Source organism: Haplochromis burtoni, unplaced genomic scaffold, assembly GCF_018398535.1.
Source record: "Haplochromis burtoni strain Fernald_Lab_line unplaced genomic scaffold, NCSU_Asbu1 Contig_554, whole genome shotgun sequence".
NCBI classification, from domain to species: domain Eukaryota; kingdom Metazoa; phylum Chordata; class Actinopteri; order Cichliformes; family Cichlidae; genus Haplochromis; species Haplochromis burtoni.
Genome location: NW_024582915.1, coordinates 25,667 through 52,189, shown reverse-complemented (window position 1 = coordinate 52,189; position 26,523 = coordinate 25,667). Strand labels below are relative to the sequence as shown.

Here is a 26,523-nt window from a genome sequence, read left to right as displayed (position 1 = left end):
CAGTCTCTGTATGCAGTCTCTGTATGCAGTCTCTGTATGCAGTCTCTGTATGCAGTCTTGCATATAGAGTGTTGATCTGTGGAACCAGCAGCCCAATACAGGAAGTCTGCAAAGGCTTCTGGATGTCTTACAGAAACCCTGAATAGCCTCGCAGGCCGGTCCTCCCAACCACGTCCGTCATGGTAGCTCCTCTCTAGATCTGTGCTCCTGAAATACGACTGGGTTTATTTTAACTGGAAAACTAAGCCTAGAATGGTCTGTTACTTTAGAAGGCTGGAGTGACCTGTGATGTAGATTAATACTCAGACTTTTACCTTTACTGTTTCTGTAAAATAGTAAAGATAAAAGGGAACGTCCACAATTTGGACTTCTTTGATGATGTTTTATTGAAGCAGTTTAGCAGCCTGACTGTAGATGTCCAGAGCCAGATCTTCATTTGACGTCTTCTGCTCATCACAGGAACTAGAGAAAAAAATAACAATGGCAAATGTTCCCGAGCACCATTTTTATACTCTGCCCTTGTGCATCCCCCTCTCTCCTTCTCTCTGGATATCCAATCACCATTGTTGAGATGCAGTCACCTGGTGTCCAGACACACCTCATTTCTCTCCTTATCCCTCTCTCCCTCTCTGAGTACTCTTACGCCCTCTCCTCCATTCAGAGATGGTCTTTCCCTTTTCACGTAAATGGCCTCCTTGACTCCCCGTCTCTGAATTGAGGAGGGGGTGAGGGTTAGTGTCTTACATTGCTGTGGTTGCAGCCATTCCCCAACTCTCTGTGAATGCGACTCATCACCACTGATCATGAAACTGACCTGACAGCCCATTGATAGTCAGTGATGCTAGTTTCAGTCATTGTGCAAATGTGCTGAGATTTCCTCACCTGGATGACTGAGCTTGCATAACTGACACTTTGTGTTTCATTCAGTTCTTGCAGTGTCACAGCTAGATTTATTAGTAGCTATTTCTCACATGAACATCTATTTCAAACATTGTCCTCACAAATTAGCCCATGTGTCAGTTACATACACATATAGAACCAATATATTCTGTGTCTCTGTGTGTAACTGTTTTCACTCACAAAAAAGAACACAAATAATCAGCTCTGGTAGAGTTGAACTTTGTGACATCTAACATGCACAAACATACATACTCTGAATGCACTGGGAACAACTTGGGCTTCAGTATCTTGCCCAAGGATGCTTTGGTATGGAGACTAGAGCAGCTAGGGGTCAAACTACTTTCAAACGTTCCAGTTAGCAGGTGATCCGCCCTACCTCATGAGCAACATCCACCTCAGTCCACTCATCCATCGATGAAAACCCCTGTGTACAGACTACAAAGCAGGGAGATACAAGTATAGCCACCTTTGCTCACCACATCTTGTTAAAGGCAGTTCTGGAGGGAACAGGGGGTGGCTGTGGCTCAGGAGGTAGAGCCGGTCATCAGCTGAGTTACTATGGTAACAAACTGTATCTATGAAGAAGGCCAGACAAAGTTAGTCTTTGTCACTTTTGGATGATGCAGTCCTGCTTGTGTCTATGAGCAGTGATGATTTTGGTTTGAACGATGCATTCAAGAACTATAAAATGAGCCGTGTTTGCTCAGAACGGACCATCGTAAATGCTACATGACCAGATTTTCTTTTGGTGCTATGATACAGACCGAGATTTAGATTCATTACTTGTCATTGTAGAAAGATACAGTAACATTTTGTGTGCTTACTCAACCACTGGCGAGGTATAAAAGCAGCTTTTTCAAAAAAAGACCCCATAATAGTAACAATGAAAAGAACTCTAAAAAGTAGCATTAAAGGCAACAATAGCAACATATACAAATGATTGTTATAAGATAAGATAAGATAAGACTTTATTGATCCCACAACGGGGAAATTTTTGCGTCACCTCAGCTCAAGTACAGATATATGAAGGAAATACAAAAATACAATTAAGTACAATCAATGAAAAACAGTAAGATACTATATACAATGGTAGCATACACAGTATGTGATTATGGATATAGTTGGAAATACAGAAGACATAAACTATATAGCTTGGAAGGTCATGGAAGGTCCACTATGCATGAAGTGGTGACCGTGGATGTTCACAGTGTCCAGTGACTTATGGCAGCATTAGAGACTTATTTGAGTTATTTACATGACAATATGTTTTCCTACTTACAGTGCTACACTCAGGAGACTATTACCTGTTTGAATCTGACAGCGAGGATGAAGATGAGCTACAGTCTGAAGAACAGAAGCCTCAGAAACAGACTGCCTGTCAGGTGCTCACACACACAATTTATTCACACAAACAAAAGCGCAAAGTTTTGTGTTGTATGATGTATGCTGTTGCTAAAATGAGATGTCTCTCCCAGTTGGCGTATCAGGCATGGGTGACTAGTGTGAAAACAGCTCTGAGAGAACGGCAGAATCGACAGGGTCGACTGAAGAGAACCGAGGGAGACGAAAGAGCTGATTCACACGAGGCTCTGTCAGTAAAAGGTTGGATTTACTCACATCGATTTCTGATAAGATATTGGATCACATGGCATCCCTGGAGTCAAACAGGAAAATCTGTCATTTATAAATCTGTGAGAATAACATGTGAACTAGTAAATGACTGACTGCTCTCAACCTCTCTGTAAACAGCTTTGCACAACTGTTACAAGTATTTATGTGTGTAAAAGGTAAAATGATTGTGATGATCCATTCAGACAATTTTACAATGTGACAACGATCAGTTAGAAAACTGAAGCAATTTGTCTACAAACCCTCCAAATTTCACCCCAACAAAGGGTCTTGTTACATAGTTACAAGTCAAGTCCAGTTAAGTCTTTAGTCCAAAATGCAGTGACTAAAGGATGTAGTTCTTGATTGTAGTGTGAATGCTTAAAGCTGCAAGACAAACTTTTAAACTTTGTCTACCTAACTGATTGCAAAATGAAATAAACTGTATTGCTAAATACAAAAAATAGTAGCAAAACCATAGAGTAAAGAACATGGACATGTTGGGGTGAAATAATCATTTGATCCCCTCCTAAATTTGTATGTTTGCTCACTTACAAAGAATCTGTTGCCACCTTTAAGAAAGGGCACTGGACCATGTGCTCCAACAGCAACATTCAAGTCACTACTCCAGGTGGAGCAGTTTAATATCTCAGGGTCTTGATCATGCGTATGCTCTGTCAGTGTTTCTTCCCCAGTCAAGTCTGTCCCGTATTAGAAGTGAAAATAAAATAAACAATAAAAGGTGAATCAAATGACCATTACGGCAAGGCTGGGATGGTCCATTTGGTAAAGTAAATCCGTTGGGCATCTTTCTTTGCCTTTAGACAATAATTCTGATGCAAAAGAGCCAAACGGGACAGGCAAAAAAAAAAAAAAAAAAAAAAAAAAAAAAAATTGTAATCAGGCTTGCATATAAATTAAAAAAGCTGAAACTATATATATATGATATAGATATATATATATGTATGATATAGATATAATATATAAATATATAATATATATATATATATATATATAAATAAAAAATTTAAAAAAAAAGAAAAACAAGGTGAAAAGTTGCTATAGGCCCTTGGAGGGTATGTTTTACTTTTGTTTATATATTTAATGAGTCATTACAAAAATTAAAAAAAATAATTTCAATTAAGCTAAAGTGGACTAATTAACAGGCTGAGTGGGAAAAGCAATTCCAGCTCATTTGAAATGACCGAGCTCTTTACTTTCTCCCTGGGAGAGCCCAGCCTTCTTCACAGAATCGTTTCCTCTTTCAGTCACTACATTTGGTGCCACAGGTGAAGGCATGGATGAAGGTGGATTGCTAAATCAACGGGGAAAAGAAAGAGGGAAAGAAAAACAGCGGGGAAGAGGGACGGGGATAAAGGGCAAAAAACAAAAACCAACAAAATAAGCAGACAAAAAATGCATCTATCAATCACCTGGATCACCTGTGAGAAAGAAAAAAGAAAACAAGCAGAAGAAAAAGAGAGCAATACAATAAACAACATCACAATGATATATGGGAATATGACAGTAAATACTAAATATTAAACATTATTGTGCAGCACATAAGATCAACAGAACACAGTGTGCTTTGAGGTAGGAGCCAAAAAGGGTGTAGTTTGTGGGTGTGATCACCCGTGTGTACACCTGTGAGCATGGACGCTTGTTTTTTTAAAAGGTTCCTTCATGTAATGATCTGCTAGAGGGTGTGGGGGGGCCACAGCCCCGTCCTCCAGGGCATGAAGCAGGTATGGAGGAGATCAAAACTCCAGACATCCAGAGGCCCCCAGAACACAAGAGACCAAGGAAGACCAACAGAGGGGCAGCCGCGCCACTGTCCCAGAAAGAGCTGAGGAGAGTCCCAGATGAGGGCTCACTCAGCAGCCGCGGAGCAGAAGCCAGGGGGAGTTGCAGTGACGCGCCCGTGAGCTCCGCCGGCAGCCAGCCGTGCCTGAGTGACCGAGCCCCAGGCCGAGAGGCCGGGGGCACCCCACCTCCGAAGTGGCCCGAGCGAGCCCCAGGCTCCAGGCCCCGATAAGCGGCCGCCAAGGAGTGAGCCGGTGTGTACCTGGACGCCCACCCCCGACACAAAGAACCACCAACGCACCGACACCTGAGGGAGTCCGCCACTGGCAGGGGAAGTGGTGGTGGGGGAGATAGGCCTCCAAACCTTGGAGGGCCTGAGATGTCCCCAGAGAGGTGGCGCCTGACACCCAACCTGACATATAGACACAGACATACAGGCACACACAGACACAAACATCCATTCCCCCCCTCATGCTCTCATATGCACTTACTCCACACTCAACCAACGTGGAGACAGACATAAAGAGCCCCCCCGAGGCCCGGCCAGGGCCCCAGCCCAGAGACGGAGCGCCCCCAGAACCTCACGCCCATCCCGGACCCACCCAGGGGCAGCCAGACTGCAGGTTTTCCACCCATAGAGGTTTAGAGGTCAATACTGTGTGAAGTCAGCCTTCACATCAATTATCACATTTACATCATGTTGCATTAATTAAAATGAGCTGCAAATTAAACTGATGTCAGGTGAACTGGTGATTGCAGCATACATGACACACACAGACCTGAAATAAACAAAGTCAACACTTTGTCCAAAGCATTAGAGTAAGGTCTCCAAGCCTGGTGCCACATCGCATCTCTGGATGTTTTTCTCAGTTTTAAGTGTTCTTGAGCACCAGGTTTCTGGAGAGGATTCATTTGGCATCCACTGCTTTTTCACTCCTTTTCAGTCCAGCCATTGTACCTGATCAATGTTTGTTTTGTTTGTTTTTGTTTTTTGTTTGGTTTTGAAAAACAAAACCAAACAAAAAAAGAGAAATGTGTGTGTGTTTGTTTTTGAACTCGATGGTCAAACCAGCGTTGTCTCTACACATGACAATTTTGTGTCACAAAATACGTTGGTTAATTTCTTAAGTTGAATCAACAGAAAGTGTCAAAGACAGCAGTTTGACGGACATAAAATTGTATTTTTGGACCAACAAAGTGATTCGAGCTGTTTGCTAAAAATTGGCACGTCTTGGTTAAAATGACAAAAGAAGAACCTGCAGGCCTAAAACTTTCTGTCTCTAAAACCCGGCTGGCCACTCTCAGCCGTACGGCATGTGGTCGCCTGCTCAGTACACCGAGCTAAACCGGCGCCCACAATCGACTCATTCAGAAAAATCCACCATACATTATCATCTGTAAAGTATTTAACTGGCAACACCTTCATTTATCAGCATGACAGTGATCCAAACAGTCATTACAGATCTGACATGATGGCGGTTTGACAGTGTTTGCAACAGAAATGAAAGTCTCAGTCAGCAGTGGGTTATTATATCTGGTCTTTGACAACTAATGTGAAGAGAAGCAGTGAAATACAAAGGCACATGCTGTTATCAAAACAATTTATAACCATTTTCTTTCCTTCTGAAGACATGCAAAAACCACAAAGTTGTCAGACTTATTGGTATTAAAAGGTCGCATCTACGTGGTAGAGATTGTACAGATATACTATACTAATGCAGATATTTACAGTCTTTGTGTATTTGATTTTGTCTAGGCTCTGGGGATGATGATTACGAGGAACCCATCGTTCAGGATGGGGAGTCAAAGCAACAAGAGTCTGGTAGGTTCACGTAGTCCCTGCTTTTCTGCTCTTGACCATTTGCAAAGGGGTTCCATCATTCATGGTATGTAGTTTGTGTCCAGTTTGTGTGGTTTTGTGTACTATCAGATGGCTTTCTTTCTGTGTTTTACTTTACGAGAATGCACGCAGGGAAATGCAGGCTGAACTAGATTAGGAAGAACACCAGAGGAACCACCGAGTCACAGAATGACATCATTAACTCAACTTACAAAACATGAGAATCCAAAGACTCAGGGAAAGCATAAAGTCCCGAGGCCCTGATATAATTTGCATTAATTATATAAGAATCTTTTTCAGTGTGGCTTCACATCATACTTTGTTGTCTGTCTTTTACCTGTGCAGGTCGTGGTGAGACGGTGCAGAGGATCTTGGATATTCTGCGTTTCTTGGGGGCGATAGTGCTGGCGATGGTTGATGGACTCACTCAGTGGCTTAATTTACTGACTAAACAGTACAGAGAGATTTCTACTGTTTTGTGCAATGAGCGCTACTTCATCATCCAAAAGATTCAGCAGGTAAACACAACAGAGTGTGCAGTATGCACAAGCAAGTGCACATGCACGCACGCACACACACATAGAAACGAACACTAACTACAGTCTGTGTGACTCTGGTGACAGCGCGGTTCAGCAGCAGACTCCAGAGATGATCAGGAATCTCAGGGCAGTGAAAGCTGCACCCTGGAGACGTGTTTGGACGACACCGATGCAGAAAATTCTACCAGGTACAGGTTTGCAGGGTCACTGATGTTTCCTGTGGATTTGATTCGATGTAGCTTTTATCCCTCTGGGCGTGGTGGGGAGTGGCGTCAGTTTTCAAGTGGTCCTTTGCATGAACATAGTTTCTCAGGAGCACCTAAAGGAATTACTTCAATTTTGGCATAAATTTTTATTTTGACTGGGGGATAAAATGAATAGAAGTAGGTTGTCAAAGGTTAAAGTCATCATGACCTCAAAAACTACAATTTTCACCCATAATAAATGTATTATCCAAGGCAGAAATTCCTCTTAATGTATGGAACTGTCCTACTTCAACACTCTTTGTGCTTGCCATAAAATGGACTGCATAATTCTAGAGTATCTTCTCTGCTTGACTGTTTTCTCCAGCATTTATATTCTATATTCTGAGGCTCTAGTAATGAACAGTGGATTAGTTTCATCCAAATGGTAAAAGGCAGGTCACCAGAGGATTTAAATAGTTGATGTTGATTTAATTCTGTAGATTAATCCACTTCTTGTCCTCAATTTTTGTTGCGTGTGTGTCTCAGGTGCCTGGAGGATAGCATAAACCAGTGTACCCCCAAGCTAAGACTCAACAGCAGTGGGAATATCCTAACTCCAAAACCGCCATCCAGCAATACGGGACTGATCCCAGACTTATCCAACCAGCAGCAAGGCAGACACTCCAGAACAGCCAGTGAGCTGCTGGGAGACAGGTAGATGCTGGGGACACTCTGAGTAAAGTTACCGACACTCACAGGCAGTGATTGTACTTTATGAAACTAGCAGTGTGCCACAAAACATCTCCCAAGCAGCCCAATTCTAGCATGTTTCTATGGAAGCCCGTTTCCGCCACTAAAAAAAAAAAAAAAGGATCCATAACTCAAAATTTTGAGTTATTTTCTCGAAGTTTCAAGTTACTTTCTCGAAATTTCGACATATTAACTCGAAATTTCGATTTATTAACTCAAAATTTTGAGAAAAGTAACTCGAAATTGCGAGTTACTTTTCTCAAAATTTTGAGTTAATAAATCGACATTTTGAGAAAATAACTCGAAATTTCGAGTTATGGATACTAGCTGTTTTGCTTTTATTTAGTGGCGGAAACGGGCTTCCATAAGTTTCAGTGTATTCTCTCCCATTCCCTCTTCCTTCACTCAGATTCTTTCTTTTGCACTGCATTCATGTGCAAACGTGTGGTCCTGACCAGCCTTGTGTCTCTACAGGCAGTTTTTGATCGAGGAGTTGGAACAGAGCAGAGAGTTTTTTTCCAGCCAGAGCCGTCTGCTGAAGATGCTGTTTGCCATGTACAACCTGCTGTCAGCCAACTCTGAGCTGGTCTGCTATTTCATCATAGTGTTAAATAATGTGGTCAGTGCCTCCGTCATATCGCTGGTCCTGCCCATACTGGTGTTCCTGTGGGCTATGCTGTCTGTTCCAAGACCAACCAAAAAGTTTTGGATGACTGCTATAATCTACACGGAGGTAAGAACAGAGAAATGTTGTTATTTTCATCGTGTGGGCTTTTTCAGTTCATCCATAAATATCTTACTATGTTGCTCGGTATCATGTGTAGCACGTATGAGTGCCTCTGTCCACACCTCTGTGGAGTGGAGAGTCAGCTGGATGCAGCTGTACTTGTATCCAGTAAACTTAATTTGTCCAAATTATTCAGACTAATATCTTGTGTTTTATGATTTAAAGCAGCCAATCGAAAGCTGGCTCATCTGTATATGACTTCTTTAACAGAGGACGGCGGGTCGGGGCTCTTTACTGGTTTGACCGCTGGCTTCTCTGCTTCTTTTCAGGTTATGGTAGTGGTGAAATACATTTTCCAGTTTGGATTTTTTCCTTGGAACAGTAGTTTCGAGATGACCCTTGATAAGCCTTTCTTCCCACCTCGCATCCTTGGCCTGGAAAAGACTGACAACTACATCAGATATGATCTTCTTCAGTTGCTGGCTCTGTTTTTCCACAGATCCCTGCTGATGGTAGGTCCACCACTGATTTCGGCTCGAGGAGCCTGCAGAGTTGATTTCAGTAGGCCCTTGTCTGTGTGCTCCATGATGAGTGTTCAGACAGCACTGAGAAAAGTGGACATGTCTTTGTAATTTGGTTTGCCTGTTTGTGTACACACAGCGGTATGGCCTGTGGGACCATGAAGGCCCCATGGAGGATCACAGCGCTTCTCCAGAAACGTTTAATGTTGGAGTTAAAACTAGAGAAGGAGATGAAGATGGAAAGCAAAAGGCAAAAAGAAAAAAAGAAGAGAGAGAGGAAGACAGAGTCAGTACAGCCTCCACGCTGGAAAACCTGGAAATAACTGAAATCAGCCAAATTAAAAAGGTTGGTGTGAATACGAGATGTTGTTTGGTCTCGATCACTGGGCTGTTTCTAAAAGAATGCTTTGGGACATTCATTAAAAGCTGCAGGATCATGTAACACAATCAGCACATTTACAGTCACCTGCCATTTCATTAGTTACACTTTGCTAGAACGGGTTGGACCTGCTTTAGCATCAGAGTCGTCACGGTGATGGAGATCTGATTACAGTGAACTCATCGGCGTTTTCAAGAAATCCGTCTGAGATTAATTGAATTTTGTGACGCAGAACATTATCCTGCTGGAAGCAGCCTTTAGAAGATGGGTAGCAACAGGTAGGCTGTGGGGTTTAAATGACGGGCAGGTTGGTACTCGGAGGCCACGAGTGTGCCAAGAATTACAATCCCAGCAGATCAGAGGTTTCAGAAATACTCAGACTGGCCCGTCTCGCACCCACAACCACGCCACCTTCCACGTCACTTAAATGAACTTTCTTGCAGGTTATCTTGACCAAGTCTACATCCCTAAATGCATTCGTTTGCTGCTGTGGGATTATCTATCTATCTAATCTAATCAGTCGATCACGCGGCAAGATAACCTTCATTTAAGTGACTTGGAAGCTGGAATGGTTGTTTAGCATATGTGTTGAAGAGGTGTACCTAATGAAGTGGGTGAGTTTATTGTATAATGATCTGGAATTAAGTCCAAATGTATTAAATCGCTCATTTATCAACACAGGATGATGAGAACTACGTTGAACCGAGTACCAGCTCTGACCTTTCTACCATACAGCCCACTGAATCAACACCCACTGGGTCGCAAGATACACCAGGAGAAGAAATCTTGCCTTGGGTGAAGAGTATCCAGCCGGATAAGAGGGAAGGAGACGATGAGGACGTGACAGAAGAAGTCCCAAAGAAGAAAAGCAGCATCAGGTTCCGCAAGAAAATAAAAACTCCTAAACAGCAGCACGGTAAAGGTTTGTAGGTTCATTATATGTAGACTGTGACGATAAAGGTTTCTCTGTTTCTGTGTGTTATTGTGGGGTCTTTACTTTACAATATAAAGTACTTTGGGGAAACGGTTGTTGTGATTTGGCCCAGTCCAAAGAGCTGATGTTAGTGGGGACGGGTTAACTGGAAAGTTCACAGGTGTGAATGTGAGAGCTGGCCCTGCCACAGACTGCCGACCTGTCCACGGTGCACCCTGCCTCTCGCCCTATGACAGCCAGGCTATAATCTGCCTTTAGCACAGAGACACGTTTTCTAAATACAGTGGTGTGAGAAAGGGCTCCCCCTTCCATCAGGAAGTGATGTCTCACTTAAATGTTTCAGATCATTAAACAGATTTAACTATTAGACAAAGATAACACAAGTAAACACAATCAGTTTCTAAATAAAGGTGTTTATTATTAAACCTACTCTGTGTGAAAATGGCATTGCCCCTAAACCTTTCAGCCTTATTACTTCAAAGTAAAACTAAAGCAACCCAACGGTTGAAGAACTACAGTCCGTTGTGGTGCCAAATATAGAACATGTTATCACCGGTAATCACGTGCCTGTGAAGGAAGCCGTCAATAAATGACCTCATTAAAGTCATTAGTAAATGTAATATTTGGATTGAAATGAAATGAAGCAGAATGAGACTAAAGACCGTTTTTTCCACCTTTGTCATCCCAGTGTGTGTCTCCTCCTATTTTACCTCTTTTATTTTACATCTCTTATGCTTTTGGTTGCCTAGTTGGATTAAGTGTATTAAACTTAGCTTCGATTCAGTTCTTTTCTCTCCTTCACTGTCACCTGTCCAAGACACCAATCATTGTTGAGTTTGAAGTGTTGAATCTAAAACGTCCTCGCTGCCTTAGGCTGTAAGTGGATCTGAGCCAGAGGAAAAACCGACATTACTGAACCCTGCAGTCTTTGTGGTGCAGTGGTTCGCACTCTCAGCTCACAGCAAGAATCTCCTTCAATTCCCTCGCCGGTTGGGGTTCCTCTGTGTGTAGCTGGCATATTTTCCCAGTGTCTTTGAAGCTTCTCTCCAGGGTCTCCAACAAACCAAAGACATGCATATTCTTCTCGTTTGTGATTCTAAAATTGGCTGTAAGTGCGAATGTGAGCATGAGTGTGTTTCTCTGTGTCTTAGCGGCCTGTCCACAGTGTACCCAGCCTCTGGCCCCATTACAGCCAGGATAGGTCCCAGCCTTTCTGTAGCCCTGTAGTAGATAAGTGGGAGAAAATGGATGGATGGTTTTTCTTGCCACCAACAGTGATTAAAATGCATGCAATGCGCATTAGATCAGCTTTTATAATCAAAGCATCATATAATGTATTTAACAGTTAAGCTGGAAGTGGTATTACTGTAAAGTTGGGAATGTTTAGGAACAACACAGCCAAAAGTGTCAGAGCATGTAAAGTGGCATATAAACGTCATCAAACCTCCTCTGGCATTAACATCAGTACAGAAACAGCCCAGCATGGGTGTTCATGGCCACCTATGGCCACTCCCTCTCCATGTGCTGTGATTTAAGGCTCACTCTGGTTTTTACTGCTGGGATAATGTGTCAAGTGAACAAAAAGACAAATGTTGCATCTTCTAAAATATAATTCCCCCTTCCTGTTGTGCCGATTGTAGTTAAATCTCTCATCTGGTTTCGACTTTTCCAGTGGAGTCCAGTGGAGCTGAGACTGTTGACTCCAGTAAAGAAATGATGACGAAGAATCAAAAAGGCAGGAAGAGAGAAGCAGCCAGTAAGAGAATACGGGATGTGGGACACAAGATAAAACATGTCTTCATTTACGGGTAAGTGAAAGCTGCTCCTGATGATCTCTTAAGAAAATGTATCATTGTGCTTCTTGTGTTAATGAAAAAGTAATGTTAAAAGGTGTGGTGCTGTAGTAAAAGCCGTGTGCAGTGACTTAATGCAAGCTGGTTTCCTGCAGGCTTCAGAGTGTTTACAGGCCAGCTCAGGGTTTCTTCAGGGATATTCTGCACTCTGAGTACCGGGCTGCCACCGATGTCTATGCACTCATGTTCCTGACCGACGTCATTGACTTCATCATCATCGTCTTTGGCTTTTGGGCTTTTGGGGTGAGACACAAGCTCGTCATTTTGTGACTAACGGTAAAATACAGAAATGAAAACGAAAACTACAAAGAGATCAAAACGATAACATTTGACCTAAATCAAGTGTTTTGGAAATGAGACTTTTAACCTCAGTGAGATGTTTGCCTGGATACATAAAAGACAAACCCCAAACATCTGCCACACAGCTGGAACTGAATAGGCCGACTAACTGCTGACTAACAGCGCCCTCTGTATGCCTCATTGTTCCTAACGGTGATCTCAACATGTAACAACAGTCTGACCTTTAGTTTGTTGTCATGGTGTCCAAAGGTATGTAAGTAAATTAGCCAGACTGTGTTTTATTTGTGGTAAGTATTTATATTTGTCCCATGTTTGCCTTTATTACTCCAAACCCTTTATTCGTAACAATGCTTAAGTTTCATCAAAGAACACAAACACACTGTTGAAACTGAAGCTGAATAATAGTAAATGTCTTAACTATAAAAGTGCATGTCATGTTTGGAAGATAATCTTTAAACCACGTAAAAGAGAAAGGCCTTCTCATTACTTTTGTCCTGTTTCTTCAGAAACACAGTGCAGCAGCTGATATAGCGTCCACGCTGTCAGAAGACCAGGTGCCGGAAGCTTTCCTGGTGATGCTGCTCATCCAGTTCAGCACTATGATCATTGACCGAGCGCTATACCTGCGCAAGGCTGTCACGGGAAAACTCATCTTCCAGGTTCTGTTCACATAATAAAATTCTTATCATTAATTATTCACATAGCTTCACGGGGTGATCCAAGTTCAGAGGAACAGTCCACAAAAAACAAGAAACTATTTTAATAAAACTGATTTAAATGTGATCTTTCTCCCATTCAGAGTCATCCTCTCTGTAGGGTGCTATTGTTAGTTTACTCCGTAGAAGCTGCCTGTATCCTCCTGTACTAGTGCTTCAGAGTGGCATCATAGAGGAGGGTGGAGAGCCAGAAAGGCCCACAGGGAGGTGTGTGGCTGTGCTCTCCGTGAGAGTGCTGAAGGACTGCCAGCTGCTGAATGCAGGCGATTGGAGCAGAAATCTTGCTGCAACCTTGAATGAACCGGTGATTAAAAATGAGCAAATCCTAAACTTTGAACTTTATTAGTTGATTATGGTCATTCAGCTACATCTTTTACCTTACCTGGATCTGCCTTTATCTGCTCAATCGTGATGAAAAACTAGTACATCACCACAGTAGGAAAAGATGAACCGACTGACCCAGTCAAGGGTAACTGCAGTAACTGTGGCAGGACACAGGGCATTACCAAGTTAAATGCTTCGTCTCCTCTTCATTGATTGTTCTCTTACAACTGCACCACAGAAGGATTCATGACAGGAAACAGCTTCAATATCGTGGTCGCCCTTTACACCTGTATCCCTACAACGAGGCAGCGAGGCTGTCGTGGCTACAGCAAAAACAGAACGAGCTTTACCCCGATCAGATGTGCCAGGTTGAACCTTTCAGTGACCACACCCACCCTGGAGAGTCAACCACAGCACATAAACCCTCACACGCGCCACAGGAGAACGGGTCAGCAGTCAGCACCTCGGTCGGTCTCTCCCAGAGGCTGTTATAGTAAAATCCCACGTTAAACCAATTCCCATTAGGGAATGCTGGAAAAAAATGACACGTTTGCTCCTAGTCTTAGTTTCCATGCTTCCAAACGCTTGGAAGTTGTGGACTCTGGGTCGTATGCAGCGATCCAGCTCTCGTGACCCAAAACAATAATTCGAGGTAGGTTTGAAATAGAAGTTTGTCTTTGCTCTCTGTGCAGAGTCTGGCATGAAAAGTGCACAGTGGTCAGAGCAGTCAGGGAGTGATCAGCAGGTCAGTCAGTCTCTACCTGGATGTGCACCAGAGGCTGATCTTGAATGGGAGATTAGACAGTTTTACAGTTGGGTATGATTTTCAGTTTTTGTGAACGTGATTGTGTCATATATCTTCTGTCTGGTCTCATGTTTGTTGAAAGACTCTTTTACATAAAATTGATTTGAATCTTTTTTCTTCCTAAAACGTTGCATCTTTTAAATCCTAAAATCACTCGTAGGTTGCGTCAGAAATGATTTTTTCTTCTTATGTCATTTAGTGCTTCTGTAATATTTGTTAGGATGGCATCTGTGGAGCCACTCATTGCTCATCTCTGCTGTTGTGTTTTTCACAATTCTAACTATTTTATATTATTTTAATGACGTTTCTTGTTTTGCTGTCCTATTGTTCTTTCTCTCCAGGTGATCCTTGTTTTTGGGATTCATCTTTGGATGTTCTTTATCCTGCCCGCTGTCACTGAAAGGTGATGTCTTGCATTTACTGTATTATTTGTGATAAATTATGACATCGATAATGATCTGAGTCCTGCTTTAACAAAAACAACTCCTTGGAGGAGTAATGGATGATTGTTGACCAGCCTCTAACAAGTGCATGCTTTAATTAGCTGCACCTGTTGAGCTGTTTATTAACACAAATATATAATCAGCCATTTCCATGCTCAAGCTGCAACTGCATGCATGTAGGTATGCAGACATGGTGAAGATGATCTGCTGAATCTTAGGAAGTTGATTCTGTTCATCTGGACTGTTTTCAGTGACAGTTCGAGTCTCGACTGCCTTCGAGGTTCTCCAACCTTATAAAATGTACATTTGCACAATGACCCAAACTGACTAACAACAGGCCGCGAGGTCGGGTTTTATGGTCGTTAATATTAAATTGTAATATTCACAGAGAGTTGGGGAACGGCTGCCTTATAAGAGGGTGACAGTTGTACCCTCCTTCTTTCAGAGAGGATCTTTCTGTTTACATAAATGGCCTCCTCGACTTGATTAATATACCCAGACATAACCATCCCCCGTTTTGATCTTCAAAGCAAACATCTACCAGTCAGGGATCAAATTACTGACTGCTGCACTCGGCATGTCAGTGTGTCTTCGGTACAAAACCCCGAGTTGTCCCAACGCATCCATGGAAGTGTGAGGTGTGTGTGTGTGCTTAGGCCTAGAAGCACTACAAGCCTTATGTGGGAATAAGGTTTGCAGTGAAAAGTGCTTTGAGTGTTCAGTTTGAGTGGAGGAGCTCTATAGAAGAACCATTTACTGCTTCAAGCTCATGGGAAGCTAGCAGCAATGCAAAAAGGCAATTGCTACAACCAAGGAATACTGCAGAGCATCTCTGAGTACGCAACATGTTAAACCTTGAAGCAGGCGGCTGCAGCCACATGGACGCCTCCTGTCAGCCAAGAACAAGAGACTGAGGCCAGGGTTCACATGGGCTCATCCAGGGAAGCCTGGATGAACGACCCACCCGTCTGCCAGCCAGACTCTCTCTGCTCTGAGGTTACCACCCTGCAGTGGGAAACAGACTTTTTAATGGGAAATATACGTTCTGTTTCTAAAACTAAAAAGTGCTACAAAAGAGACAAAGTATTAAAAAAAGAGCCTGAAAGAAAATTATTGGAAGAAATAGGAAGTGAGATATGGACTCTGAAACAGTGACACCAGATGGTTTTCCAGCTGATTTATACAAGAAATTCAGAACGTAGAAAATAAGATCTAAGAAAGCAGCTCTGCACGTGTTTGATCAGGGTTACTTGTTTCTGACAGCGGTCAGACGGGTCACAGAGGCTGCAGGTGAAAGTGTTGTTGGACTGTTCCCGGCTGTTCTCTTTGTCTTTAAGATTTGTGGCGTGAGAGACTTTAAAGGTGTACAAACTTGTATCCCTTTGCTTTACGTGTGTGATTGCTGTGTGTCATGGCACAGGTGAAGAGCTGGGCCTGGTTCATTTGGACTCAGGCACAATTCACAGCACCAAAGCCTGGCAGTTAAGGATTGCTGCCTACATTAACATTTCTGTTTTAGGTAATTAACAAACCAGTAGCGTTAGGCATGTACAGCGTGTCACTGCTTCCAAAAATTGAAGACATGAAATCATTGCCTTCTGCAAGCACATTTTTCAGAGACGAATGAAAGAAAGCAAGCGCATGTCAGAGGAGTTAACATGCTTAAACTGGCTGATGCACACTGTCAGAGCAGGCTAGTGAGAGAAAAGGGAAGGGGGACAGCTGGGCACAAGGTACCCACCAAAAAGCCTCTGAGAGTTCATTATGTGGAATAAGGCAGCAGTCTTTCATTCTGCTCCCAGTCTAGTTGGGTCTTTCGTAGCATTGGAGGCCTGCTCTGCACAAAATCCTCAAAATGACTCTCAGATTCTCTCCATGGACGGAGCACGGACAGCACTGGAAATGCTCCAGGACTCTCACGCAGAGCAAACAGACCCCCAAGTATATGTGTTTGTGTTAGACAGTTTGGTGCATATTGCTAATGCTGAGGTCGCCCAAATACAAAAGAACTGTGTAAAAGTTTCAGGTTTGGCATCAGTGATGCAATGTTCACAACTTAGAATAATAATTCAAAGTTGTGGCTGGCTGGACACACACTGCAAGATTGGGTCCAGTACGCATAGTGTGTTAGTAATGGTGTTCATGACTGTAGTCCCAACTGGCTTCAGATCATCAACAAGCTTCTCCTGTAATCAGACTCGTTCCTTCAGCCAAGATCTGGCATGAAGCTCCAGACTGAGGCAATTGATGGTCATTTTATAATTCTTCTACTTCTGATCAATCACACACATCGAATGGACCGGTGCTTATAGAGTGCTTTCCTACTCTGCCTGAGAACTCAAAGCACTTCATACATACAGCCTCATTCACATGAGCGCTTGTTTCCATGCTTAATGCTTCCTATGTAAAATTCACACTCCAGTATCTGCAACAGAGAGCAACTTGAGGTAAGCATATTCTCAAGGATATTGGGCATGCATATCAGGAAATCTCTCCTGGCTGTCGGTACCTGAAGTGCAACCAGAGATTTCAGTGAAATGGGTCATGACGAAACAGAACCTGAACACCTTGACATAAAGAGTGAATATTCAGTTGGATATTTTTTAATAGCCTTTTTGTCTAAATTGTGTTTTTTAAGATTTTGAATTACTAGCATTTGTTGTTATTTGTCCTGTGACTCTTGGTTTTGGGGATTGTTAAATTCGAATTATTGTTATGCAAGTCTCACAATGATATGGAAAAAAAGTCCCATAAAATTTCCCCAAAAATGCAAGATGTTTCTTTTTTGCATGCTTCTTTAAATCAAATTCAAATCATGGTTAACGTTGTGTTTGTGCTTTTTGAGTCATTGTTGGGGGAGCACTGATACAACTGTGTAGTTTCATCAATAGCTGCGAGGTGGCCTGTCCCTGAGCTCACAGCAACCCAAGACCAAACATTGTCACTGTCTCACAGGTGCTTTTGCGTCTCCTGACAAAGGCATCTTTTGTCAGCAACTGTTGTTATAGCAGACCTACTTTGTCTGAGCCGCCTGTCCAGACTACAATATTCCTCTGGTACTTTGGCAATGAATGTCAAATTTGTGCAGTCACTCTCTGAAGTCACAATTTCCATTATTTTGCACTTTGCAAGCTGTTTTGCTGACTGTATAAACTGGTTTATGAGCTAAGTGTTATGTTCTTTCTCTCGTCTTGTCTTAGGATGTTCAACCAAAACTTTGTAGCACAGCTCTGGTACTTTGTCAAGTGCATTTACTTTGGCTTATCAGCTTATCAGATCCGCTGTGGGTACCCCACTCGTATCCTTGGCAACTTCCTTACCAAGAAATACAACCACCTCAATCTGTTTCTCTTCCAAGGGTATGTACACAAAGAAAGTGTGAGCTTCTCTGTGTTTGTCTTTGCTCTCTCCATGCAGCGTATTGCAGATATCTGTAGGTTCTTAGTCACTCTTGGTAGTTTCGAGTTATTTCAAAGAAAGCTCGTGGACTTATTTTACATTTGTGAAGATGTTTCCCTTCTTGACCAAGAGCTTCTTCAGTTCTAAAACATCTGACAGAAACTCCCAGTTATTTAAGTCCACTATTAATCATGTGAGTCGTCACTGGCCAACCTCAACCCACCATCATGTCACCTATTTAAGTGAACAGGTGTGAGTGGGGACCATAACAGGGAGACACTACAGCTAGAGACAGCTAGGATAAGTTACTGAAAAGCATGTGAGATAGAGACCTGACCAAACCAGAAAAGCTTCCTGTCCAAATGGCTCAAATTTTGCCACATCTCCACTATAGCTGCCCATAGTGGACGTCATCACAGACACAGCAACAAGAATGAATGCCTTACAGCCAAAAGCAGAACAGCTGCACCTGAAGGTTGCAGCGGCCTTATCCATCCAACCGCACCATTCAGGAAAAGTAAACTATCACGTCCCTGAGTAAAGGTCAAAGTGTTAGCGTACTACCCAAAGGGAAGGGGCATTTCCCCTTGACCCACTGTTGTTTCAAGCTCAACCGTCAGATTAAAATCACCACACTTCTCAGTGACAAGAGAAGATGATGCCCCGCAAGCAGCGACAGGAAGAAAATCATTACTTGCCTACAACAATTAACCCTACATACCCAAGGGATGCTACAGCCAACATATGTGGACTTCAAAAAGGAGGAGGCCCGTCCCCCTTGAGTGAGAAGCATAAGCTCTTCATAAGTCCAGCTTAACATTATTAGTCTTCTTGCAAAGGAAAGACACACCATGTATGTCATGTATGTTTGAGATCAAGTGTGATATATGTATGTGAAATGGGTCAGGAGTCAAAGCTGACTGCGTGTTTGTAGGTTTCGCCTGGTGCCGTTCTTGGTGGAGCTCCGAGCAGTGATGGATTGGGTTTGGACCGATACCACATTGTCTCTGTCAAACTGGATGTGTGTGGAGGATATTTATGCCAACATTTTCATCATCAAATGCAGCCGTGAGACAGAAAAGGTATGAAAGATACGAGCGCAACAAAGTCAAAGTTCATTAAAAAAATGCTCACGACCATTACACGTGGAAACCATTTGAATACCAGCGCGCTGATCCACACAGGTGTGCACACGCGTGTTCACTGCTCGTAGACTTAAATCACACCTTTCTTGGCTGCTACTTCAAAGCACATTGTGCGCTGTCTGTCCTGCGTGCTGCACAACAACATTGAATATTTAGTATTGCGATGGTGTTGTGTTTAGTATGTTGCTTTGTTTTTTTTGTTTTTTTTGCTTGTTTTCTATTCTTTCTCTCTCAACAGGTGATCCAGGAGATTTGTTTCCCTTTCTCACTGTCCCTCTCCCCTTCTGTTTTTCTTTTCCTTCCTCTTTCTCTCTCCCTTTCCTATCCCTCACTCATGTCTGTCCCGTCTGTAACAACTGAAAATAAAATATAATAAATAATAAAAACAAAGGTCGATCAAATGGACCAATACGGCAATGCCACGATGATCCATTTGGCAAAATAAATCCATTGGGTATCCTTGTTGGTCTTCAGACAACAATTCTGATGGCTAAAGAACCAAATGGGACAGGCAAAAAAAAATGCTCATGAATGAGTCTTTTTTTATATTAAACATGATTTAGTGCTATTGTGTTTCAGAGTATTCTTATCTGAACCTGCTTGGCGTTTCCGAGGTTACTGGATGGCTCCTCATAAGCAGTTTTTTTGTCCTGTTTTCTAACTCGTGGTTAATGAGATCAGGAGGACAATAAGTTGTATTTTTAAGAAGTAAGTTAAGAAAATCTATTTTTTTTAGTAAAAACAATCTCTTTGCCCTCAGAAATACCCACAGCCTAAAGGGCAGAAGAAAAAGAAGATAGTGAAATATGGCATGGGTGGACTTATTATCTTCTTCTTGATCTGCATCATCTGGTTTCCCCTTCTCTTCATTTCATTGGTCCGATCTGTTGTGGGTGTGGTCAACCATCCCATTGACGTCACAGTAACTGTCAAGCTGGGTGGATATGAGGTAACACAATCTTCAATGTTGTTTCTTGGGTATTGATAAAATTGCTCCAAATTAATGTTAATAAATGATTAATTTAATTTATTGTTTATCTGTCAGACACATACGCAGACAGTATACAGGGATGATTTCATGCGTTTGCTTGGTCTTGTATTAACAGACAACAGAAAGCAGAACACTAAGAACATAAACTGCTATTTGGCACATTTTAAGACTGTGCTGGTTGTGATGAGGGATTAACGTGGAGTTTGGAAGGTAGCCAACCCCGAATGAAACGCCTCTCTGGATCACTTTAAGCCCTGGATATGGTTACAGGACAGGCAACCTCTAACCAGTCACAGTGGCTGATGGTTTTTCCTTCCCAGTGTCACAAAATGCTGGCTCCCACGGGGCTGTGTGGCTGCTGTAGGGTCCTTACCTTTTCATCCTCCTTCCCTTTTTAATATTGAGCGTGTTGACTGTTGTTGTGATTTGGTGCTATAGAAGTAAAATTCTACTCTGACTCCAAACTGGGATCAGCCGTGTTCTTCTTCTGTTTCTAGCCCCTGTTTACCATGAGTGTGCAGCAGCAGTACATCAAGCCCTTTTCAGAGGATGAATATGACCAACTCGCCAAAGACTTTGAAGACAATGCTGTGCGTATTGGTTTCCGTTTGGTTTACCTCGGTGTACTGCAGTGTTACAATATCTGCATTTGTAGCTGTGCTCACATCGATTTATCTCTGCTTGTTCTGTGACACTCAGTGTGCCTCTGCAGAGCATGTCCTGTTTCGCTGTGTAATCACACACCTGTGTTGTGTTAAGAGCATGAATTGAAAATAATTTCACATCCAGCATTTAATAGCACTAAATACCGGGTGGACAGACCAACCATAACGTTTATACTCCGTCTGCTCCATCCCGGCTCGCTGTGTACTCTGAAACTTTGATCATTTTCTCCCTGTCGTTTTTGTTTTGGTTGATTTGTCATTAAAACTTTTTTCTTCCTTTGCGTGTAGGTCGCCATGCAGTTCATCATTCTCTACAGTTATGAGGACATTGTGACAGCCATGATTGAGGGTAGTTCTGGATCTGTTTGGAGGATCAGTCCCCCGAGCAGGCAGGAAGTCATTAAAGAGTTACTCGGTCCTGTTGACCTCACACTTCGCCTGTCCTGGAATTTTCAGAGGTAAAACAATATCAAACAATATTCTTCATCTAAGCAACATTCGAGTACATGTTTGTTAGAGAGGTACAACAGTTATTGTCTACAGCAGGGGTCCCCAATCCCAGTCCACGAGGGCCGGTGCCCTGCAGGTTTTAGATCTCACCCTGGGTCAACACACCTGAATCACATGATTAGTTCATTACCAGGCCTCTGGAGAACTGAAGACATGTTGAGAAGGTCATTTATCCATTTAAATCAGCTGTGATGGATCAAGGACACATCTAAAACCTGCAGGGACACCGGCCCTCGTGGACTGGGATTGGGGACCCCTGGTCTACAGCCATCTCTAAAGAGTGAGGCTCATTTCAGCTGGCGGTGGTGGAGATTTTGTTGATAGAAAAACGCACACAAACACTATCAGTCGTGGATTGGCCTGCAGTGTGGGATCATCTCTGCACATCTGTGATAAGCTGTTGATTTCATATTTGATCTGCATTCCTGTTCTCACCTACAGTCCTGTAGTAACTGAAAGAACAACAGTGCGGACACAAGCAACAGATACAAGCTTTTCATAGAGGCTGACAGGGCTCAGTCATCAGTGTTACTGGTCCTCCTGTGGAGGTGGTTCAGGCATCTGACTAGGATGCCTCCTAGGTGAGGTGTTTAGGCCAAGATGTGTAATATCCACCCGATGGGTGGGTGAATCTGATCCTGACAAGTTTATCGTTGTCTGATAGACACTCACTTTTTTGCGCTGCTGATGGCAAGTGGAGTAGATCTAGCTTTTATAAACAAAGTAATTCATAAAATAAATAATAAAAATGGGTTACAATGAAAGCATTCTATCAGATAGATGTGAAACGCATGTTGTGAACATGAAGGCTCTCAGACTTTTTGAGCTCTGCTGACGTGTCACTGAGGCTGTAAATGTTCTGCTTTCCTTCCTCTCAGGGACCTGGGTAAGGGTGGAACAGTGGAACATGCCTTTGATAAGCATTCCATCGACCTGGAACCTGGGAACCCAGTCAGAGCAGACTTGGCTTCATTGCTGGTTGGCAACCGCACTGAGCCAGTGTAGGTTTTCTCTCTGGAGGGATGTTTATGTTAATAAAAGTGTTTACATTAATGAAAAACATGAATAGTGCTTCTTTTAATAGGTGCTGTCTTGTATTTTTTCCAGGCTTGTTCCCAGTATGTTTCCTAAGTACATCCGTGCCCCCAATGGAGCTGAGGCCAAGCCAGTCGGTCAGCTGCACGAAGGTTTACAGATTTTATATTATAATGACTACGTTAGTGAACAATTATTTATTTATGAAAATTTCCACAAATTATTACTATATAGTACTAAGATATACGTATGATACAGCATAGTTTGAACAGGTAGAACAGAGAAGAATCCTTTAATTGTCCCACAAGGGGAAATTTGGTGGTGGGAGCTGCTGATACTGGCTGCCAGCTCGGAGCAGCACCGGAAGTAGATGCACTCAAATGGGATACTGAGTGCATGTAAGAAAAAATACCTAGTGTATATGAAACCGTTAAAGAAAGGAACAACTGGAGCTGAAAAAATCTATAAGATAATGAGAATAACTGACATGAATAATAAAAAAAACTGCAAAACAGGTTACAACATTAGATTTTTACGTTACAATAATAAGAAAAACGCATTGGAAGTATTAATATTATTGTCAATAAAATAAATTAAAAGAATGAAATATCCAAGTAACTCCCCAATAGAAAACACAATGATCAGTGACAGCTTATTGTGAAAGATTTGAATGGTTTTGTTCTTAATGTTCATCCTGTCATGGCCAACAAACCTGCAGAAACTTGACATCTTTGTAACTACAAGTATAAGTGTAGCAAACTCCATATTTATAAAGGCAACAGATGAAGATGAAATTACTGCTATAGTGACATCATTTAAGTTTAAGAGATCAATGGGTTATGATGGCTTTGATATGGATTTAGTCAAAGGCATCACTGGATATAAGGTGAAAACATTTACCTGCACTGCAAACGGTTTATTCCCTGGAAAGGTTGTGCTGATATACAACGCTGGAGATGAACATCTGCACTCCTCTAAGATACTGGAACAAATATTTGGCGTCACAAAAAACAATGTTTTGTATGCAACACTGTGGCTTTAGAACCAACATAACCACAACACATGATCTCAATATGTTTGTAGATACACTCCTGTCAAAAACAAAGAATATGCTGTGGGAGTGTTCTTACAGCTTAAAAAAGCATTTGATACAGTCGATCAAAAACCCGTACTTAACAAACTACACACACACGGGCGTGGAGGACTCACATTAATGCACATTAATGACATCTCTCCAATTTCAAAGACATTGAAAGTAATATTGCTTATTGTGTTGTGGAAGTATCTGAATGAAGTAGAAAATGCAATAAGCTGAAGACCAGGTTTTAAACTATAACGCTATAAGATAATATAATAACAATGAATCTGAGTAAAACAAAATTCATAATATTTCGGGATCATACAGATTCTACTACTACAAAACAATGAAAGACACCGTAGAAAGTCTATAATCAAACCTCTTGGTCATGATGCATCACAAACTACTCCGGATGTCCCGCAGTAATCGTATTAAAGCCAAAACATCAAAGTCTCTTGCAAATTCTTTTTAAAGTCAAAGACTGCAAACATCATATATTCTATATTGTTCAATCATACTTGCTTGCATGACATTCTGTGTGATATCTGGGGAAATGCTTATAAAACACAAATCCAGTATGCGCTCAACATGCATAAACCATCAAATACACTTTTTATTAAAAGAAATACTCCTAAACTTAAAGACTCGGTCGACCTTGGAGCTGCACAAATAATGTACAAAGCAGCAAACAAGTATTTGCCCCACAACATGCAGGACGTCTAATGCCGACTCATCATGACCTGAGCCAGTGGTTAGCAGAGATGGGCAGTAACGCGTTACTGTAATCCGATTACTTTTTTCAAGTAACGAGTAAAGTAAGGGATTACTATTGCAAAAACGGTAATTAGATTACCGTTACTTTCCCGTAGGAACGCTGCGTTACTAAAACCGTGATTTTTTGCGAGAATGTCTCACGACAGTGACGTAAGCGAGTGCGCCGTTAGTGACAACAGCTGTGTGCAGATCAACAATGGATCACATATCGATTGTGGGAGAGAGTATGAGCGTGCAGCGTTTAAAGCGTGGAAGTACTGACCTTACTTTGAGTTTGATTCCATAAAAAGTGACAAAAACATTAGTGTCCTGTGCGTGGGAAGAAAACTTCTTTTTACAGCGAAAAAACCCCTAAACTTCCAAGCAAGCACCGAGTGAGCTACGACGTAATGGGAAACTCAGAGAAACTCGCGGATTCTTCCACTGACCGCGGCACACCTGCACCAGGGTAAACCTCCGCCTACCCACTCCTGCTTTACAGGTGAAAATAGAGCAACAGGACCGCTGAGTCTTTGACTTTATTTATTTTCTGCTGTGTTTTACTTGCATCTATTTGAAAGACTGAGTGTAAACACAAAAAAATATTTTATTTTATGTGCTGGAATGTGCAGAAAATAGGTTTAAATGTTAAACTAATTTCTTCCAGTCAGAGAATGTTGCATATAATTAAATTTTTGCTTGATGCATAAAGTTAAAAGATTAAAACTAATAAAACAAGTTTTAAAAAGAGACTTTTCCATTTGATTACATTTTGTATGATGGATTATGCAGAAAAAGTAGAATTGGGCTGAAAGATCTATCACTTTATCACCTCTTCAGGTTGTAAATCGTGTTTTTAAAAAGTAACTAAGTAACTAAGTAATTAATTACTTTTGAAAATAAGTAATCAGTAAAGTAACAGGATTACCTTTTTGGGTAAGTAATCAGTAATTAGTTACTGATTACTTTTTTCAAGTAACTTGACCAACACTGGTGGTTAGTAAGGACTAATGTAAAATATCACAGCATTACAGTCACAGGAGTGAGTATGTGGAACAAAGATCCTTTGATAAATCATCACAACAGTTCAGTAAAAAACTGCAAATCCCTCACAGAGTTGTAGCAAATCTACATCTGTGGGTCACAGGCTTTCCATCCATGCTCCAACTCAAAACCCCCAAATTTGGAGTATTTGGAGTATTTGGAGTATTTGGAGTATATCTCAAACACTAGGCAAAATAAAACAGTCACAGGCTCAATGTCAGCATCCAGATATTTTACTCCTTAACATATGTGATATTGAGAAACAGATTGTTGTCTTATAGGTAATGAAGCTGGATACATGGATATAACCCTGTCACTAAATAGCAGTGGAAACCAGGAGTGGTGGGACATTGCTATTGCGAACTGTGACTCCTCACAGTGTGGTGTACTACCCATGGTCATATTCAGTGACAAAGTCAGTCCTCCCAGCCTGGGCTTTCTGGCAGGATACGGGTAAGAAACACAACTACGAATGTGGGAGTTCTGGGCATCAGGCAGCAAAAACATTCATGCAACTGAAACAGTTCAGTTCAATTTTTTTTATAGCACTAAATCACAACAATGATTGCCTGTTTATACTGTAAGGTAAACCCTACAATAATACAAAGGAAACAGAGCAAACCCCAACAATCATATGACCCCCCAATGAGCAAGCACCTTGGCAACAGTGGGAAGCAAAAACTCCCTTTTAACAGGAAGAAACCTCCAGCAGGAACAGGCTTTAAATGCTTTATGTAAGCCTGCAGTGTGAGAGTGTAGTGCTCTAATGAGGTGCTACTGTGTGTTGCCTCACAGCGAGCAGGCTCATCGCTGTGCAGACTTTGTATGTTCTCCTAATGCTTGTGGGGGTTCCTTGGGGTTCTCTAGCTTTCACAATCCAAAGACATGCACGTGAGGTTAATTAGTGTTTCATAACTGTATGCGGGTAGACAAAGTCCTTAAAGATGTGACGAAAACAGCACTGTGTGAATGAATGTTTAAAGGTGTAATCTGAGTTGTCATTAAGACCAAATGATCTCGATATAACTGTGAGTCTCTTTCTGTTTACTCGCAGTGCTGCTTTACAAAAAAGGTGCATGATCTCTATAGAGCTGTTAAGAAGTTATAATTGCATTCAGGAAACTAAAATGCTGTTATAAGTTAAAGTTTGGTTTCTTTTACTAGCTGACTTCAGTGTAAACATGTAATAAAAATAAATACATTAAAAAATTCCCCTCGCGCCCCTGCGGGCAGTCTATCCTTCAAGCTCGGGTCCTCTACCAGAGGCCTGGGAGCT

At 41.9% G+C, this 26,523-nt stretch overlaps 1 protein-coding gene across 4 annotated transcripts in view; it reads left to right on the top strand.

Annotated features, from left to right (window-relative positions):
* piezo1 (piezo-type mechanosensitive ion channel component 1) overlaps positions 1 to 26,523 on the top strand; it is an 81,656-nt gene that overhangs the window by 51,518 nt on the left and 3,615 nt on the right. The window contains exons 31-52 of one of the 4 annotated variants that reach the window (XM_042214353.1): positions 2,182 to 2,282; positions 2,376 to 2,502; positions 6,068 to 6,133; positions 6,497 to 6,669; positions 6,775 to 6,872; positions 7,419 to 7,589; positions 8,100 to 8,358; positions 8,682 to 8,864; positions 9,013 to 9,219; positions 9,934 to 10,174; positions 11,859 to 11,994; positions 12,135 to 12,282; positions 12,846 to 12,998; positions 14,526 to 14,587; positions 17,828 to 17,986; positions 18,961 to 19,108; positions 19,932 to 20,120; positions 20,660 to 20,752; positions 21,116 to 21,285; positions 22,216 to 22,338; positions 22,445 to 22,524; positions 25,529 to 25,700. In XM_042214353.1, the coding sequence (XP_042070287.1) occupies positions 2,182 to 2,282; positions 2,376 to 2,502; positions 6,068 to 6,133; positions 6,497 to 6,669; positions 6,775 to 6,872; positions 7,419 to 7,589; positions 8,100 to 8,358; positions 8,682 to 8,864; positions 9,013 to 9,219; positions 9,934 to 10,174; positions 11,859 to 11,994; positions 12,135 to 12,282; positions 12,846 to 12,998; positions 14,526 to 14,587; positions 17,828 to 17,986; positions 18,961 to 19,108; positions 19,932 to 20,120; positions 20,660 to 20,752; positions 21,116 to 21,285; positions 22,216 to 22,338; positions 22,445 to 22,524; positions 25,529 to 25,700 (3,259 nt within the window). Of the gene's footprint in view, positions 1 to 2,181; positions 2,283 to 2,375; positions 2,503 to 6,067; positions 6,134 to 6,496; positions 6,670 to 6,774; positions 6,879 to 7,418; positions 7,590 to 8,099; positions 8,359 to 8,681; positions 8,865 to 9,012; positions 9,220 to 9,933; positions 10,175 to 11,858; positions 11,995 to 12,134; positions 12,283 to 12,845; positions 12,999 to 14,525; positions 14,588 to 17,827; positions 17,987 to 18,960; positions 19,109 to 19,931; positions 20,121 to 20,659; positions 20,753 to 21,115; positions 21,286 to 22,215; positions 22,339 to 22,444; positions 22,525 to 25,528; positions 25,701 to 26,523 lie in introns of all 4 variants that reach the window. The other 3 variants (XM_042214354.1, XM_005947819.3, XM_005947818.3) reach the window with 3 other exon arrangements.